Here is a 16,906-nt window from a genome sequence, read left to right as displayed (position 1 = left end):
AAATTAAAATACGCTTGCTCCTTGGAAGAAAAGCTATGACCAACCTAGACAGCATATTAAAAAGCAGAGACATCACTTTGCCAACAAAGGTCCGTCTAGTCAAAGCTACGGTTTTTTCCAGTACTCATGTACAGACGTGAGAGTTGGACCATAAAGAAGGCTGAGCACCAAAAAATCAATGTTTTCAAATTTGGGTGTTGGAGAAGACTCTTGAGAGTCCCCTGGAATGCAAGGAGATCCAACCAGTCCATCCTAAAGAAAATCAGTCCTGAATGTTCATTGGAAGGACTGATGCTGAAGCTCCAATACTTTGGCCACCTGACACTAGGAACTGACTCACTGGAAAAGACCCTGATGCTGGGAAAGACTGAGGGTAGGAGGAGAAGGGGACGACAGAGGATGAGATGGCTAGATGGCATCACTGCCTCAATGGACGTGAGTTTTTAAGCAAACTCTGGGAGATAGTGAAGGACAGGGAAGCCTGGCACGCTGCCATCCTTGGGGGTCAAAAAATCTCTGAGACACAACTTAGCAACTGAACAACAAGAACCACCATTTGGACACATAGAAATAGTGGTTAATTTTGTTTATGAAAACACTGCCAAATGAAGTTTGGGGAAGAAAAGTTTCAGTATGTGAATCTGGTCTCCTTTTAACATGCATGTGAATTTCAGATTAAAATCTAGCATAACTGTACAATTCCAACTATATGACATTTAAAGGCCACACTTTGGAGAAAAGGAAAAGATCCCTGGTTGTCAGGGAGGGGGGGGCTAGGGGCAGTAAGACTCCTCTGTGTGAAACCATTATGGCGGATGCACTTATCACATACATCCACACCCACGACCCATACAACAGAGTGAACCCCGACAAAGATGTGGGCTCGGGGTGCTGGTGACAGTCAGGGTAGGTTCATCAAGTGTCCCACATGCACCCTCTGGTAGGATGTTGACGGTGGGGGAGGCTGTGTGTTGGGAGTTGGGGGGAGCAGTGGGAATTCTGTATTTTCACTCCACTTTGCTATGAATCTAAAACCCCACTATAAAAATAAAGTATGCATGCGTGCCTTATGTCAGATACTGTAAAAGTATACCAGATAAAACACGGTGCCAATGTGGTTCTAACACTTGACTGCTATGCTGCAGACAACTCCTGCAGACCTTTTTCTACAAACAGCAAAAAACCAACGTGACAACTCCAAATCATTTTCACAGAACTGGGAAGCTCTCTCTTTGCCCGGGAGTATTGTCTTTATATATAAACATGAGTTACCTGACTCAGTTAAGAAAAGCATTATGATCCACAGACATAAAAACTACAGTAAGTGGCTGTGAGCCATCAGCTCTCACATGGAGCTGCACCACTAATGAAAAGCCTGCTCAACTCCTGTTTCCTGTAAACAGCTAGGGGCTGCTCTTCTGCTCTCAGGAGGACTTGGGAAGGCGAGCACGCAGAACCGTCGAGGTCACAGAGGGTGGAAAGGAGCCAACAGCGCAGCCCGGCACCCTGGCAGCGCTCGTTAGCAAACACGATACAAAATCATTTGGCAGAAGTAACTTGTGCAATATAAACCGTGCTTATGACAACAGGGGGAACTCCAGGTAGGTGGAAGGGGGAAAGGCCCCAGCGATATACTGTAATATCTGCATGGCTGGCACACAGCTGTTCATCTTATTCTTCACAATGTTTATACACACACACACACACACACACACATATATAAAGTTTTTACTTGACATGAACAAAATACTTCACAATAAGTTTAAATTTTATAGGCACTGCCATAACCTACAAGTCCAATGACAGATAAGACATATGTAATACATGTATCAGATAATATACAGTGTAAAATAGCAAGCAAGGACATACAAAAGATTAAAGAGGGAAAGAACTGAAACAGTTTGTGCTGTTGTTCATCTGCTATACTCTTTCTGGTATGCATGCATGCTAAGTCACTTCAGTTGTGTCTCTGTGACTATATTCTTTGTGACTCTACGGACTGCAGTCCGCCAGGCTCCTCTGTCCATGGGATTCTCCAGGCAAGAATACTGGAGTGGGCTGCCATTTCTGCCTCCAGGGGCTCTTCCCGACCCCAGCGCCTCTTACGTCTCAGGCATTGGTAGCCGGGTTCTTTAGGTTCTTCACTACTAGCACCACCTGGAAAGCCCCTTTCCAAGTGCAGCATCATATGAAGCAAAAATCGCAACATAGAGAAAAAAACACAGAAATGTTACAAATAAAAAGTCATGATCTCTCCATTTTAAAGAGAATTTAGGGACTTCCCTGGTGGTCCAGTGGCTAAGACTCTATGCTCCCAATGCAGGGGGCCCGGGTTCAGTCCCTGGTTGGGGAACCAGATCCCTCAAGCTGCAACTAAAACTTCTCATGCTGCAACTGAAGATCCTGTGGGCGGCAACTAGTCCAGGTGCAGCCAAATAAATAAATAAAAAAAAGAATTTAGAGAAGTCTCTGAATGTCAAATGCAATAGAAATTAATTCATTCTCTTGTTTTTCTAGCCAGTCCTTACAGCACAGAATTAATTTGACTCAGAGCACCCATGCATATGACAGTATTCCCGGCCTCTGAATAAGTAGTCTCAACTATAACTTTTCAGAGAATTTTTAATGTTACACTCTTAGATTAACTTTTTCCTTTTGGAAACATATATGACTTTCCAAATTCTTAATGCTAAAGAATGTATTTTTCAAACACAGTGCCTGGTGAAATACAGATGACGGATAAACATTCACAGAACTGGACTGACCCAGCAGCCCTCCTAAGGGCCAGCATCGCTGGGACTCGCCCACCTGCCCTGAGGTGGCCGGGCCTCCTTACTCAAGTGTTCCCTTATGAAACCCTGGCCATTAGATCTAGTTGTTTCCAACAGTAGTCTTTTAAGCAGTACAACCCTTGCCAAGTTGGTTGCTATGAGTCATGGAAAGCATTAGACAAATCTTTTCCCTCTGCTTTTTTCGATGGATAACCAACTGTTTCTAACACCATTTTTTAAACATCATAAACAGGTTAAAAGAAATCAATTTGTTAAAAGAAAGGAAGAGAGAACAAGAAACACCCCATCTCTCCAAGTGCAGCCAGGCCCTCTGAGTTCCAATACTTCTATGTCAAACCTTGGCAGAAACAATGTTTTCCAAGTTGTTAGTTCCCTAGGCAAAATAAATAAATGCTCAAATTCAAAATCTGCAAACCAAAAATGTTATGCATCTTTCGGCAATTCCTCTATAAAATGGTTAGAAGATTCCTCAACCCACAGACAGATACTAAAAAGCAGCTGCGTTTCTAAACGTGCTTATTCTGCTGTTTAACCCCCAGGGTTTAGAAAAGAAAACAAGACAAGGGGGAAGGGGTAGGGGAAGGGGGGACTCAGGATGTGAAGCCCTAGTGACTCAGAATCTGTGATCACTTGAAAAAGATTTGAGTAAAGCTTCCTTTAACTCTCCCTGTACTTCCATACTTAGAACATCATTTTCCTCGCCCAGAAATTCAGATCTCACACGTGAGGCCTGTAAATGTCTATTCCTCCATGACCCACTTTCCAACACACAAATGTTTTCCTGGCCTGGCTCCTTCCCCATCAAACCACGGGGCGCCCACAGTACGGACACAGCCACACCTGGGTTCTTCACGCTCTGACACCTCAAAAAGGGACACTATACACTTCCACGCATGTTGCCAGACCTCCCAACAAAACAGCCGTTAGGACTTAACTTGAAATTCTGTCAAATGTTCACAAATATTCTTCTTACCCTTACAATCTTTGAAACGGATTTACATTTCATAAAAAAAAAAAATTAGTTTCAACAATAACTACTTTGCAGGGAAAAAAATCAATTACTTCCCAAGATTAATGGAGTTATTCACAGTAATCATTACACATGCAGCTTTGTTGTCAAAAAGTTTAGCACATGTTTTCTAGATTAAATATAAAACTTGGAAGATAAGCATTTAAAATCTGTACCAAGAAACATCTCTGAGTACTGGAACTAGTCTTCATTTTAATGTAAATTAAAATTTACTAAGGTATATTATTAAACCATAGCACCAAAAATATTTTCAAAAGCATAGTCTAATCAAAATAAACAGTGTTACAATTATTTGAACCAAATTATATTTATGCAATTTTCAGGTAAGCCCAAGATTTTTAAATTCTCAAGAAACACTTAAAATTATATATAGTCACAACCATACCATAAAGCTCACAGCACCCTTTAAACTTAATCAAATAGCTTAATATTAAAACAGGCTTTCAGCATAATATTTAATACAAACATTTCACTCCATTTCCTATATTCATGTACTAAATTATCTCAACTTAAAATCTTTAGACCAGGGCTAAAGTGGCTCAGTGGTAAAGAATCTGCCTGCCAATGCAAGAGACACGAGTTTGATCTCTGATGAGGGAAATTCCACATGCCGAAGAGCAACTAAGTCTGTGCACCACAACTCCTGAGCCTGTGGTCTAGGGCCCAGGATCCAAACAAAAGAAGCCATCACAATGAGAAGCCCAAGCACCACAACTAGAGAGTGGCCCCCACCTGCCACAAGTAGAGAAAGGCCCATGTAGCCAAAAATAAATAAATAAAATTATAAAAAATAAACAAAAGTAATTAAAAATAATTACTTAGACCAATAAGGGAAGCCTGGCATGCTGCAGTCCATGGGGCTGCAAAGAGTTGGACACGACTGAGCAACTGAACTGAAAGTGATTTTAATCACAAATGTTTTAAAAGCCATGTTTCCAAGCACAGATCGCCAAATAATTTGCACATATAAACAAGAACACATGCCTTTAAAACGATGACTCACTGTGAGCAGTGCTCAGAAGCACAGCAGCCCTCACTGTGAGATGGACGGAGAGATGGACGCCGTGTGATAAGAGGAGCCACTTACCACTTCTTCCAGTGCAGCGCTGCGCCCGAAAGAGCAGGTGAGGTGCGTGAGGCAGTTGACGAAGGACGAGAACAGCTCTCGGGGGATGGCAGTCAGCACGTTGCGAGGGAACACGGTGATCAGGTTGCTGATGATGCTGGAGATGCCCACAGCCTCAGAGTCTTCTATCTCAATCCTACAACCCAAGGTGTGGGCACCGGCGTTAAGTGGAGCAGGGGGAACTGGTTTCCCCCTACTCGTTCCAAAGGCACATCTCTGTGTGCTCACTTCACATATAACTCTACTTCAGAGGGTTAAGGGGATTCACTGGTTTCTCTTCCCTCCACCAAGAACCATGCAGGAGAGCCAGGGCCGCTCCCAGCTGGGACACCTACCCATTGATGGTGCCCAACAGGCCCTCGATGAAGTGGGCGAGGTAGTCCACCTGAGCGCCCTCATCAGGGAAGACAGGCCCGTGCAGGGACGCCAACTGTGCAAGGCACTGCAGCGAGTCCTGGGCCATGTCAGAATCCTCTCTGATCTTTCGATGTACCTGTTGGAAAGATGAGCTAATCCATAAAAATAAATTCCTCTTTTATACGGGTCACGTTTCTATCATGCCAAATGAAGGGAGAGAAAAATTCACTGCAGCTGATTATTTCTTGAAAACTGATTCCGAAGTTAAATTTGAAAATTGTGCCTCAGTGCACTGCTTGTTACAGGCCATGATTTTAAACGTATCAGTTAGTCTTCAGTGGAGGGCTACCTACATTGTGAAAACTGAACTGTCTCCAGCCTATTGTGACAAAGAGAGAAACAGATGCTGGCCAGTCAGGCACACTGCTCCTTCTAAAAACAGCAAGGACGACAGTCGTCTGTATTATGCTAACTATGCCTCACCCAGGCTCCTGCTAAAGTTAGCGAAGTTCAGGCAGGAGCGTACAGATGGCGCTCCAGTGGATGCAGACAGTCACACTCAGAAAACCAGCGCACCCCTCCATCCCTAGGAGCACGCTCGTTCAAACAACACATAAACAGTCTTCCATTAACTCTGAGACTGCCTACAAGTTGTCCGAATCTTATTTTATGCTACATCATTGCAATTAATAAATTTTTTAAAAAATTTACTTAGATTATATTTAAGTTCACTTTGAACCTCATCTAGATTTTATTTCAGTTCTGCAATACTGCTCTGAAACACCTGGCATACAGCATTCCGATGAAGGTCATTAATGTTCTCAGACTTAATAACCAGAACCACCCATGAAAATGGTTCAGAGAACTCACAGGAAACTTGTCTTAATCGACCACACTTACTACGGCCATCTTCTACTTTCCACAAGCATTTCAGTTTTCCAGCCCCCTTTCCCCTACACAAACCTCTCTGCTTTCTGAATGTCAAAATGTATACATTTATACATGGTTTTCAGATTATTTCACTCTGATTCTACAAATCACGTATAAGTTGTGTGAAGGTAGAATGTTTCCCAAGTATGCACTGGTGCAGGGCTGGGACACGGAGCACCTACACACCCCCAGTTCTCAGATGGATTCCACTAGTCTTCAATTCCTGAGCTTCTTAAGGTTCTAAGAAAGTTAAAATATTAGAAACTCGCTACAAGTCACAAAATTAATTTATCTACTGACATGTTACCTTCTCTGGTTTAGAAAAGGGGTTGGCAACCCACAGCCCACGGGCCAGACCTGGCTTTCTGCCTGCTTCTGTGTGACCTGTGAGGTAAGAACGTTGTTTACCTTTGTACGCGGCTGGGAAAAACAAAACTGAAGAATGATACAGTATTTTAGGACATGTGAAAATTACACAGAACTCATGACTTAACAGCTGTCAGGGAGTTTTTGCTGTCTGATTGTCTTCAGAGGGTGGAGTAGAAGCTGCCTTGCAGAACTCACGACCTGCGAAGCCCAGCAGCTCACCTGGCCAGGTGCTCCCTGGTCCATAGCAACACAGTGTTTTTCGAAGTATCCTGAGTTTTATATAAAGTTGATTAAAAGTACAATGCACAAGTGCACGTATACACTCTACTTCAAGAACTTCTGAACACAACTATTCTTAAGCGCCTTATCTGAAGGCTGTAGCTACATTTCTCTCACTGTGTTTTTTAACCTTATCAACATTTAAATGTGACAGACAACACAGTCTGGGGCCCCAGAGGGCTGCTTCATCAGCCAAGTGGTCGCTGGACCCTGGTCTAGCCCTGAGGAAGCAAAAGAAATAGCCAACGTGGACCATGTCATTAAACAAAATAAATAAAATAAAATAAAATAAACCATCCTCAGAGCCTGACTTCATTGTTCGGGCTTATCTTTCCTGAAACATGAACCACATAAAGCACATGATAAATCAACGACTGATTCTTACAGAAGATGTAGATTCCTGCCCTTCTTCCATCACACAGGAGCTCTGTGTAAACAGGAGTTCACCATATCTGAACTACATTACACAACTTAAAACCCGAACCCAACACCTGAATAGGGGAAAGCAGAGGGATAAAGAAAGGCTGCTGCTGCTGCTGCTAAGTCGCTTCAGTCGTGTCCAACTCTGTGCGACTCCAGAGACGGCAGCCCACCAGGCTCCCCCGTCCCTGGGATTCTCCAGGCAAGAACGCTGGAGTGGGTTGCCATTTCCTTCTCCAATGCATGAAAGTGAAAAGTGAAAGGGAAGTCGCTCAGTCGTGTCCTACTCTTAGCGACCCCATGGACTGCAGCCCACCAGGCTCCTCCGTTCCATGGGATTTTCCAGGCAAGAGTACTGGAGTGGAGTGCCACTGCCTTCTCCTAAAGAGGTAGGGGAGTGGAGAAGCAAGACAGGAAATACAGAGTAAAGAAAGGCTCATGAGTAAGATGCTGGGCTCTGCGGAGACACGGGGAATCAAAGATGTCTGTGGACCTCTAGTCGAGTGCCTGGTGGAGCACGGGACCAGAAGGCTCTGGGACTGAACACAGACAAGGAGTGGGGCGAGATGGGTGATGAGCAGAAGACAAGTACAAGAAGATGGCACACGGCTGCGAAGCCGAGAGCTGAGAAGGGACCACCAGTATCCACACAGCAAGCAGTGTGAAGAAGAGACCACATGGAAGATCAGAAAGGAAAAACTAAGGAAAGGGGCTTTTCCAACACCTAAGGGAAAGGAGAAAATGGGATCAGTCGTCAACCTGCAAGGGCCAGAAGGCCATCCAGCCTCGTGAACCCAGAAGGGCCACATCCAGGTCTTGAGGCCGTGACACAGTACATACAAGTGCAGCAATTCAAACCTAGAGAAGAGTAACAATCTGTGGAAAAAGGCTGCAAAGAGGCAATAAATTCACAGAATTGAAACTTAAAAAGTAAACTTAAAAAAAAAAAATGAAACAAGATTAGTCACTGACATTTTTCTAACAAATGGCAAAATTTAAATTGTTCATGAAGTGCATACATGCAAGTAACAGGCCACAGAACACAAAACTGTTAAAATAACAAAGCAAAAGGGTTAACTCTCAAGGCTGAGTGACTGCCCATGGTGGCTCCCAGCTGACAGGGGCAGCTGCTGCGCGTCTAGACAGCTGTTCAGACCAGGAGCCACTTCCAGCACTGCCGGAAAGTTTTCTACCTTTTCATAAACTGTTTTCAGTCAAATGAATAATACAGAGAATTGAACTTGGATCCACATCAAAACAATTTCTGTCCGAGGAGGCAGGCAACAGACTGTTAAAGTGTAGTTACAATCACCTTTGATACTAATACTGTTTTTACCCATTACTTCTTGGATTTACAGAATAAAATGCAAGGTAATACTCAGTTTGAACATTTCTACAGAAAAATATTTTTATGTACACCAAGGGATGAATAACCTTGTTCTTGCTATTTTTTTTTTAATATATATCTAATGCCAACAATATTTTAAATGCTGTATAAATAGGCAAGCAGTTGTAAGGCTGGTGACTAGCATTTTTAAAACAAATGAAAAGGTAAACTATAATTAATGGTTGGGATTTAGCAAAATAGCTTATCATTTTTTAAAATGGTCTTTGTTTGCACTTTTGTCCCAGTTGCTATAACTAACGTGGATGTTTGCAATGTATCTGCAGACCAGCATCCAACATACACACACTCACACACACACTCTCCCACACTCTATCAGAGACACACAAACATATTTTCCCCAGCTTCTGCCTATTACACAAGGGGCCCTCTTGGGCAAAGATGAGAACAGGTTCCTAACTTCTTCATTATTTAGCAAACAATAAGCAGGACTATTTAAAGCAGAGGTACAGCTGAAGTGAACTGCTACTCAAGAACACTGACTCAGCCCACGGCTGGCAACAAAGCGTACTGCTCCAGAGAGCTCTTCTCATGTGGCCCAGGGTCCCCAGGACTTCCTTGATTCTGCCAGGTCATAGGTCAACACTCCTCTCAGCACGGGGCAGCGAGGGCAGTGCCTGCCTTCTCCACCCCCACTGCCCAACCCCCACCTCCAACACACAAACGTTCTACATGTCAGTAATGTGATGGCAAAGCTGCAACCAACCAGACAAGGAGCAGAGGTGAGGGCTGGGCCAGGAGGCCAGACATCAGTGTCATCTGCAAAAATGTCAATTATGCCACTCTTCTCACTAAAGGTTTAATTTGTTTTTAAAAATGTAGCTATTTGCTCACTGAAATGCTTTTTATGTTACTATGTAGTGGTCTGATACTGCTATTTTTAGGTGAATTAATAATTTATATTTTAAAGTTCTCAGTTTGAATTTTTAATACGGAAAATATAAATACTATTAGCTATAACCCACATAAACAAAAGCTCTTTGGGGTTCTCCATAATTTTTAAGAGTGTAAAGAGGTCCCAAGACCAAACACCTTGAGCCCTATGACATTAAACCCATCCTAATTATATAACATTCTTATAAACCAGCAAAAACATGTCTATATAATCTTTAAGCAGTATACTGATTAGAAGAGAAGGCTTCGGAGGAGAAAAGCAATCTGTCCTGCTTCACTTAAGAGAAATATAGAAACTGGCCTTCCCATGGCACCTTTCTGTGGCCTCCCTGTGGGCGGGGGTAGGGGGGCAGGACTTACGGTAAAGAACAGCTCCATGACCCTGCTGTCCAGGAGGGCCTCCCGCCAGGACTCCGTTGGCTTCAGGAGCACGTTCTGTGAGGACTCAAACATGGCTATATAATGTCTGCCCAGTTATCTGGGGTCAAGGTCAACCACAATAACATTCCGACTTTGTCTAAAATGTAAGCCTAAATATAACAGAGCCATCCAGAAAGAATGTAATGGAAACAGTTTAAGCCTCTTCACACATGCTACACAATTCCTGCCTGAAGCTAAGGAATAAAAGGCATTAAGTGCTGGAAAAAAAAGAATGCTACAGGAATGCAGATAACAGTTCCATTATAATTACATGTCATGCTGCAGGGATAGGCGATCTGAGTGGTGGCAACAGAAGGAAACCAATGCAAAACAGATGCCAAAACACAGGCAAAAAAAAAAAAAAAAGAAAAATCAACTCCTGCATTCTTATCCCATCACTTCCCTCCAGGATCTTACAGCAGCTAAAATCACTTATACAAAATGCAAGTCTCATACAGTCTCCTTGGAAAAACAGCATTTTCCCCAAAGAAATACATTTTCTGGGAAACAAAAAAAGAGAACAGGAACAGCAAATACATGTGGTGCTGAAGGAGAACAAGTCCCACACATCAGAGCATTCGACTGCACACAAAGAAGTTATCTGTTTGCACAAACTCTATCTCAGACTAAAAACCAATGTTTATAGTGTTCAGGCGTTCACTGTTAGCTGCTTCACACAGAATCCTGTCCTAGCCACACAGTCACCATGACACACCTGCAGGTGTCTCTGAACAGAACTCACTTGGAGACATGGACAAAGCCACTGAGGATTTGAGAAAGGAGAAGGCTGTGTGGACACAGAGACAGCACTGCACCCCATCTGCAGGAGCCAAGTGCCCACAAACATGTATCAATTAGGTCACGTGCTCATCGCCCAGTGAGAAACTTCAACAGGTTATCCAAAACTACAGGTGGCAAAAATTAGACATAAATTCAAATGTTATATTTCCATTAAAGCCCAAATCATTAACAGAGAACATTACAGGTAATTCTCTCGAAATGTTTTAGAAGATTTTTGCTTAATAAATATCTAATCTTACTCTATGTCTTAAGAGCAAGGAGGGGCACTGAGAGCTCCTTCAGAAAAGAAGCCATTGTTTGCTTCTGAAAAGTCACCCCAGAAATGGTCTGCCTTCACGTGACTGCTAAATGAAAGTGAAACTCAAACCAGGTTCCATTCAGCTCACTTTCCCTTTCCTCTGTCTGCCCTCTCGTGGAGTCAGGAGCAGCGGGGCTCTGTACATGGTGGGGAAGACACCACCTCCTCCACGACCTCGTCCTCTCACAAGGCTCCCATTTGGGGTACGGCTCCACCAGAAGGGAACACGATGACTGAGCACTAGGTCTCCCCACGAGCTGTCTACAATCGGGGCTTGATCGCCCTTTAGAGAAACACACTGATGTGTCTGTGGTGGACTCATCTGACGTCTAGGACGTGCCTCACAATAATCTGGGGCTGGAAGAGCACACATGAAATAAAGCTTACAGCTGTTGAAGCTGCGTGTTCTATTTCTGTGCATCTTTGGAATTTTCCACAATAAAAGGTTGGGGCATAAAACAAGGAGGCTCGAACACATGAAATAAAGCACCTGCATAAGCCTATAAAGTTTTTGTATTTTACTAAAAATACTTCACTTACTCTTTCCAAGTTAATTTCCTTAACTTGCAATGTCCCATTTTACTAACTAAAAGCAATTTGGGGGTATTTAAATTGTTCAATAATGAAAAATATTTATTAAATACTTACACTGAGTACTATGTTGAGCAAAGATGCACAAAAACATTAAACAATTTCGGTTTATTTTTTAAGGAGTCACAATCTGACATTAAAATGGTAATAAACTGTTATCTGTTGGATATCCAAATCTAATACTCAAAATAAATGTGTATAATCACTACATACTTTCAATTAGGAAACTAACAGAACTTAATATGCTACATGCTCACTAAGGTGTCAAGATTCTACTTCACATCAGAGGAGTTGTGCGACAGACTCACTGAGCCTTGACAGAATGGTCAGGCCACTTGCCCTGGGTTTCATTCATGCAGCCGCCCAGGCAGAGCGAACGCACTCAGCTCTCAGGTGAGGAGTAATGGAGGCCCCTGGAAGGCCCAGCACAGAGCCAGGGCGCTGGGGGCGGAAGCAAAGAGGGCATTTATGGACTCTGCTAGCCCTGGACACATGGAAAAGCTCATTTCAGCCTGCCAGTTATAAAACAGCAAGGGCTTCATCCAGGTCCTTTGGTAAGTGAGAGGTGATAACGTCAAAAATAGGTATTACAAAAGGAAACAAGATCTAGACCAAGGCACTTATTCAAGTCTCTTTCCTATCTTTCATTCAATTACAAACAGCATATGCTCCATAAATACTTGTAGATAGCAGTTACTCATATTAAGAGGAAACAGGTAAAAGTTTGAGAGAGGGCTTTTTTCCAGATATGAAATGGAATTAATTACATGCAATGGCTCACCTAAACATCAGGTGCAAAATAATTCTCAAATCTTTTACTTTCAGTGTTAGTTGCTCTTGATCTTGGCTGGTTTTAAACACACTTGATTCCTATGCCCAGTCTCTATGGGAAAATGTCCTTAAAAAGTTGACAACCAGGCTAGTTTTAGAATCATCATTCCTTACATGCTCTCCACAGCACAAGAAGACCTCAGACTTTAATATCTGACACCATCAGAAAATATGTTTCCCCAACAAGTATTTTAAAGTTCCAGATGAGTTTTGTTTTCTAACTCCAAACCTGGAAAGGCTCTTTATCTCTGGCATGATGCTTGCCTTCTGCTGAGAAAGCTCACTGGTAACATGCCTGGCCAAGAGGCATGCTGACTGTTCCCCGAGGATTCACTCTAGACCCTGCATACTAACCCACCTTCTCTCTACTGCTCAGCTGAGCACCACCACATAACACCAGGTGTTCACAGTAAGAGTGAACATGTGCTCCAGTTTGTACAACAGGACACAATTGTATGACTCAGTTATAAATAACATCTCTACTAAAATAACATAATTATCCTCAGACACATTTTCATATGAACTTAAAACATAAAAACAAAAAAATAAAACAAATTTTTAAACACACTGTTCTAACAAGAAACACATGTTCTTAGCACACTGTCCTGTGAAATGGCTGGAGTTGCTGCCTATGAAAGGAGAGAATAGGGACCCCTGTGCTGCCTGAAATACTGCTATTGACAATGTGTGCTCACACCACGGTTCAACTAAAAAGCCAGTTAGAAGCTTATCACAGCGTGAACACAACCAGTCACCCGCAGATCTGGACTGTAACTGCAGATTCAAAATAATGTAGAGAATTAAGGTAATTCAACTTTTGATTTGGTATTACCAGTTACTTATGTCTGTATCTATGTATAAGTGACCCCGAAATACACTTCTCCCAGATAATTCTTAATGTAGAATACTTTAAAAACAAAAGGAGAAGACCATCACTAAAGTTCAGAAATCTAGCGCTTTTCCTCTTAAGAAAATAATTTTAAATGATTTAAAATTTAAATGAAGCAGTATTTCTCCTTCTTTTCCAGTTTTGTGCCTTTCTTTATTTTTCCTCTTCTGTGACCATCACATCCCTTCTTTCCATGATTCCAAAATCTTTTTCAAGTTCTTGTTTAATAACTTATGATTCTCTTTAAACCTAGTCTATGATACACAAATGGTAATTACGCTTTTCTTTTCCTGATAGACAAAAGTAAGTTTTCCCAAAAAACTATTACATGAAGCAAAAGTCTCTAACAGTTTTAGCAAAACAACAGGTTCCTATTTAAAAGTTGCAAGTCTCAGTTTACAGCACTACTTTAACAGCTGTGTCATAATATCAACATTATATTGCTTTATCTTTTTATCTAAATACATTATCAATAAAGAGAAGTCTGACAATGAAGTGATCATTTACTAAATGATCTTTTATTATATACCTATGAGATTTTAGGAGATAGTAACACTAAATAGCAATCCTTTACCAAAATTCAAATCAGATTTTAAACCAAAAATTTTCTGGGGCTATGGCTTTACATATTTTTTTAAAATAAACACTAAACTCAAGTAATTCATATTTTGTATCAGAACCATTCATTTGTGATCAAATAAAATTCAACCCACATGACAGCCACAGGGAGCTGCTTTCAGCTTTTAATAATCCCACATTTATAAAAGAAAAAATCTGTCATCATGTCAATGTCACTTCACCTTCCCGTGTTTTCACCTTCGCAAACAGGAGCTACAGTACAAGGAGTCCCGTGTCCCTGGACACACACTACAAGCCCCTCTCCAAGCAAGGCTGCAATGCTGAAGTGGAAAACCAGTGTCTTCCAAGCTCCGCGCTCTCAGTCCCCTGGAAATTGGTCACAGCTGGAGGCTAACTGCACACACGATGTAGAATTAACTCTCCGGCTCCTGGCTTTCCTCCCGAGGAGAGTTTACAGAGCTCTAAAGCTCTCCTCGGGTGAAGCTGGCCCGTCCAAGCAACCAGAGGCACCAGCACCTGGCCTGCTCTGGGACCGCCGGCCAGAGCCTCACACACGGAACAGCCAGGAGCACAGGCTGCCCATACCAGCCACAACTGTCAGCGGATAAACCAGCCAAGTCTTCTGTCTCAACCACACAGCGTGACCCGTAAGTACAAGCTCTTAACACAAAGGGAAGGTCACCTTGGAAACACACATGCAAATGAGGTCCTGTTCATCTGCGGACCCCGTGGACCCCTTTTGCACAGAAGCACCACGCGGTGGGGACCAACAGCAAAGCAACAACTCCACAGCTTACACCACAGCGACAAGTTACCCTCCAACAAATGTGGAAAGCCTAGAGTCTCAGCGGCCTGGCCTTGCAAGCACCTCACAGCACAGGGAGCCCTCGCGGCAACCTTATGCACATCTTACAGAAGGAATACCTTAACTCTCCCATCTCCCCACACTCTATGTCCCACCTCATTAGTAAAATGAAAAATTTCAGAAGCAAGGGGAAGCCCAGTTTTTCTCCTGACATATTTAATCTCTGTTGGTGCTACTTTTTCTAACAACAAAAACTGCTATTTCTGGCACAGCACAGAACCATGGAGCCCAGTTTCACACAGCACTTAGTCCAAGGAACCAAAGTTCTTTGAAATAAAGGAGAACTGACCTCACCTGAAAGTCTTCCAAAGCCTTGCCTCCAAATAGCAACGCTGGCTTTACTGGAAATCCTAGAGTAGGGGAAGCTTCTGTACCCCGTTACTATCTTATGATCCAGTTAGCTTCCCCAAGAGCTTGAGCTGAAAAATTTTACCAAAACCAAATCGGATCCACAAAAATAGAATACCAATAAAAGGCAGTGTAACCAAACTAAAAAAAGAATGACTACTTATGCCAACATACCACACATACCTGCCAAGCATTCTTATTACAAAACGACATTGTCATCTCTGATGAGCGTTGCCAACCCCCGAGCGTTTATGGACGCTAGGTGAGCTGACGGCTAAACAGTGTCAGCAGCACAGAAAGACACCCGAGTCCTGAGCGACGACTGCTGAGCTGCCCGCTCAGTGAGCAGGACACACGCACGTGTCGGGCATCTGTCACCGCACGCTGGACACTGCATGGAGCTGACCACCCAGCAGCAGGACACAGCCGCGCTTCCCTGTGCTCCCAGACAAGCAGCAGACAGGCACTGCTCAACACGCTAACGAAAGGAACGTGATACCTGAGAAGTGGGCCAGTGGGAGAAAAGCACACACAACGTGCACGTCAAAAGCCACAGCAAAGCAAACGTGGCATGGCCAGGGTGCGCGACGGAGGGACAGTCAGGAGGCAGAGAACTCCACGTGCAGAGGCCCAGGGCAGAAGGAGGCGGGGCCCACGGGGGCAGCCCATGCTTTTCAATGGGGGTGGAGGTAAGACAGAGGACCCAGGACAAGGATGCTCCCTTTAGACAATAATAATCTACAAAAACAAAAGCAGGTGGATTTCACCTCAGATCTTTAAAGACAGAGCCCAGAGTGGCTGTCTGTGACATCTGCCAAACTGCAGGAGCTACAGGCCTGGAGTGAGGACACCTCCATAAACCACTTCTGTGCATATGAAACCTACATGTAAATCCTTAAAAAAAAAAAAAAAAAAAAAACAGAAGACATGTACACAAAAAATCCAAAACAATCCACTAAAAATACTACTTGAGCTAATAAGCAGGTTCAACAACGTTACATGGTACAAGAATCAACATACAAAATCTTCTATTTCTATATACCAGCAATAAACACAAAAATAATTTTAAAATCAGCTGTTTGTAATTGAATTAAAAAAATTAAATACTCGGAAGAAATTTAACAAAAAAAGTATAAACTTCTACTCTGAAAACTATTAAAAGAGAGTTGAAAGAAAAAAACAAAGATCTAAAAAGTGGAAAGACATCCCATGTTCATGGATTGGAAAACTTATTATTTTGCCACTTGTTAGCATGGCAACTCTCCTCAAACTGATCTACAGATTTAACATAATTCCTATCAAAATCCAAGCAGGCTTTTTTGAAGAAATTGATAAACTGACCCTAAACTCCAAATGGTTACAAAAAAAGACACAAAAAAGACAAAATAATCTTGAAATACACTATTACATTTACAGTCAGGTGATTTTACACATGGAGACCAAAGCAATTCAACTGGGAAAAAAAGTACCTTTACAATAAACTAAGCAGGAACAACAGGATATTACATGTAAAATCCCATTATACCTTATATTAATATCTCCACAAAACTTAAAATGGATGGATAATAGACCTCATGCACGACAGACCTACACACAAGGGCCAAAATTATAAAACTCTTAGAACAAAATAAAGGATTGAATCTTTGTGATCTTTAGAACAAAGAACTGACACAACTCAACGT

General features: G+C 42.5%; 1 protein-coding gene across 4 annotated transcripts in view; it reads right to left on the bottom strand.

Annotated features, from left to right (window-relative positions):
- The window catches only part of XPO4 (exportin 4), a 92,431-nt gene that overhangs the window by 32,534 nt on the left and 42,991 nt on the right, over positions 1–16,906 (bottom strand). For all 4 annotated transcript variants that reach the window (XM_070380533.1, XM_070380534.1, XM_070380536.1 and 1 more), the window contains 3 exons: positions 9,963–10,076; positions 5,284–5,441; positions 4,910–5,084 (listed from right to left, as the gene is read on the bottom strand). In XM_070380533.1, the coding sequence (XP_070236634.1) occupies positions 4,910–5,084; positions 5,284–5,441; positions 9,963–10,076 (447 nt within the window). The remainder of the gene's footprint in view (positions 1–4,909; positions 5,085–5,283; positions 5,442–9,962; positions 10,077–16,906) is intronic.

Source organism: Bos mutus, chromosome 12, assembly GCF_027580195.1.
Source record: "Bos mutus isolate GX-2022 chromosome 12, NWIPB_WYAK_1.1, whole genome shotgun sequence".
Classification (NCBI taxonomy): Eukaryota; Metazoa; Chordata; class Mammalia; order Artiodactyla; family Bovidae; genus Bos; species Bos mutus.
This window is presented reverse-complemented; position numbering and strand designations above follow the sequence as displayed.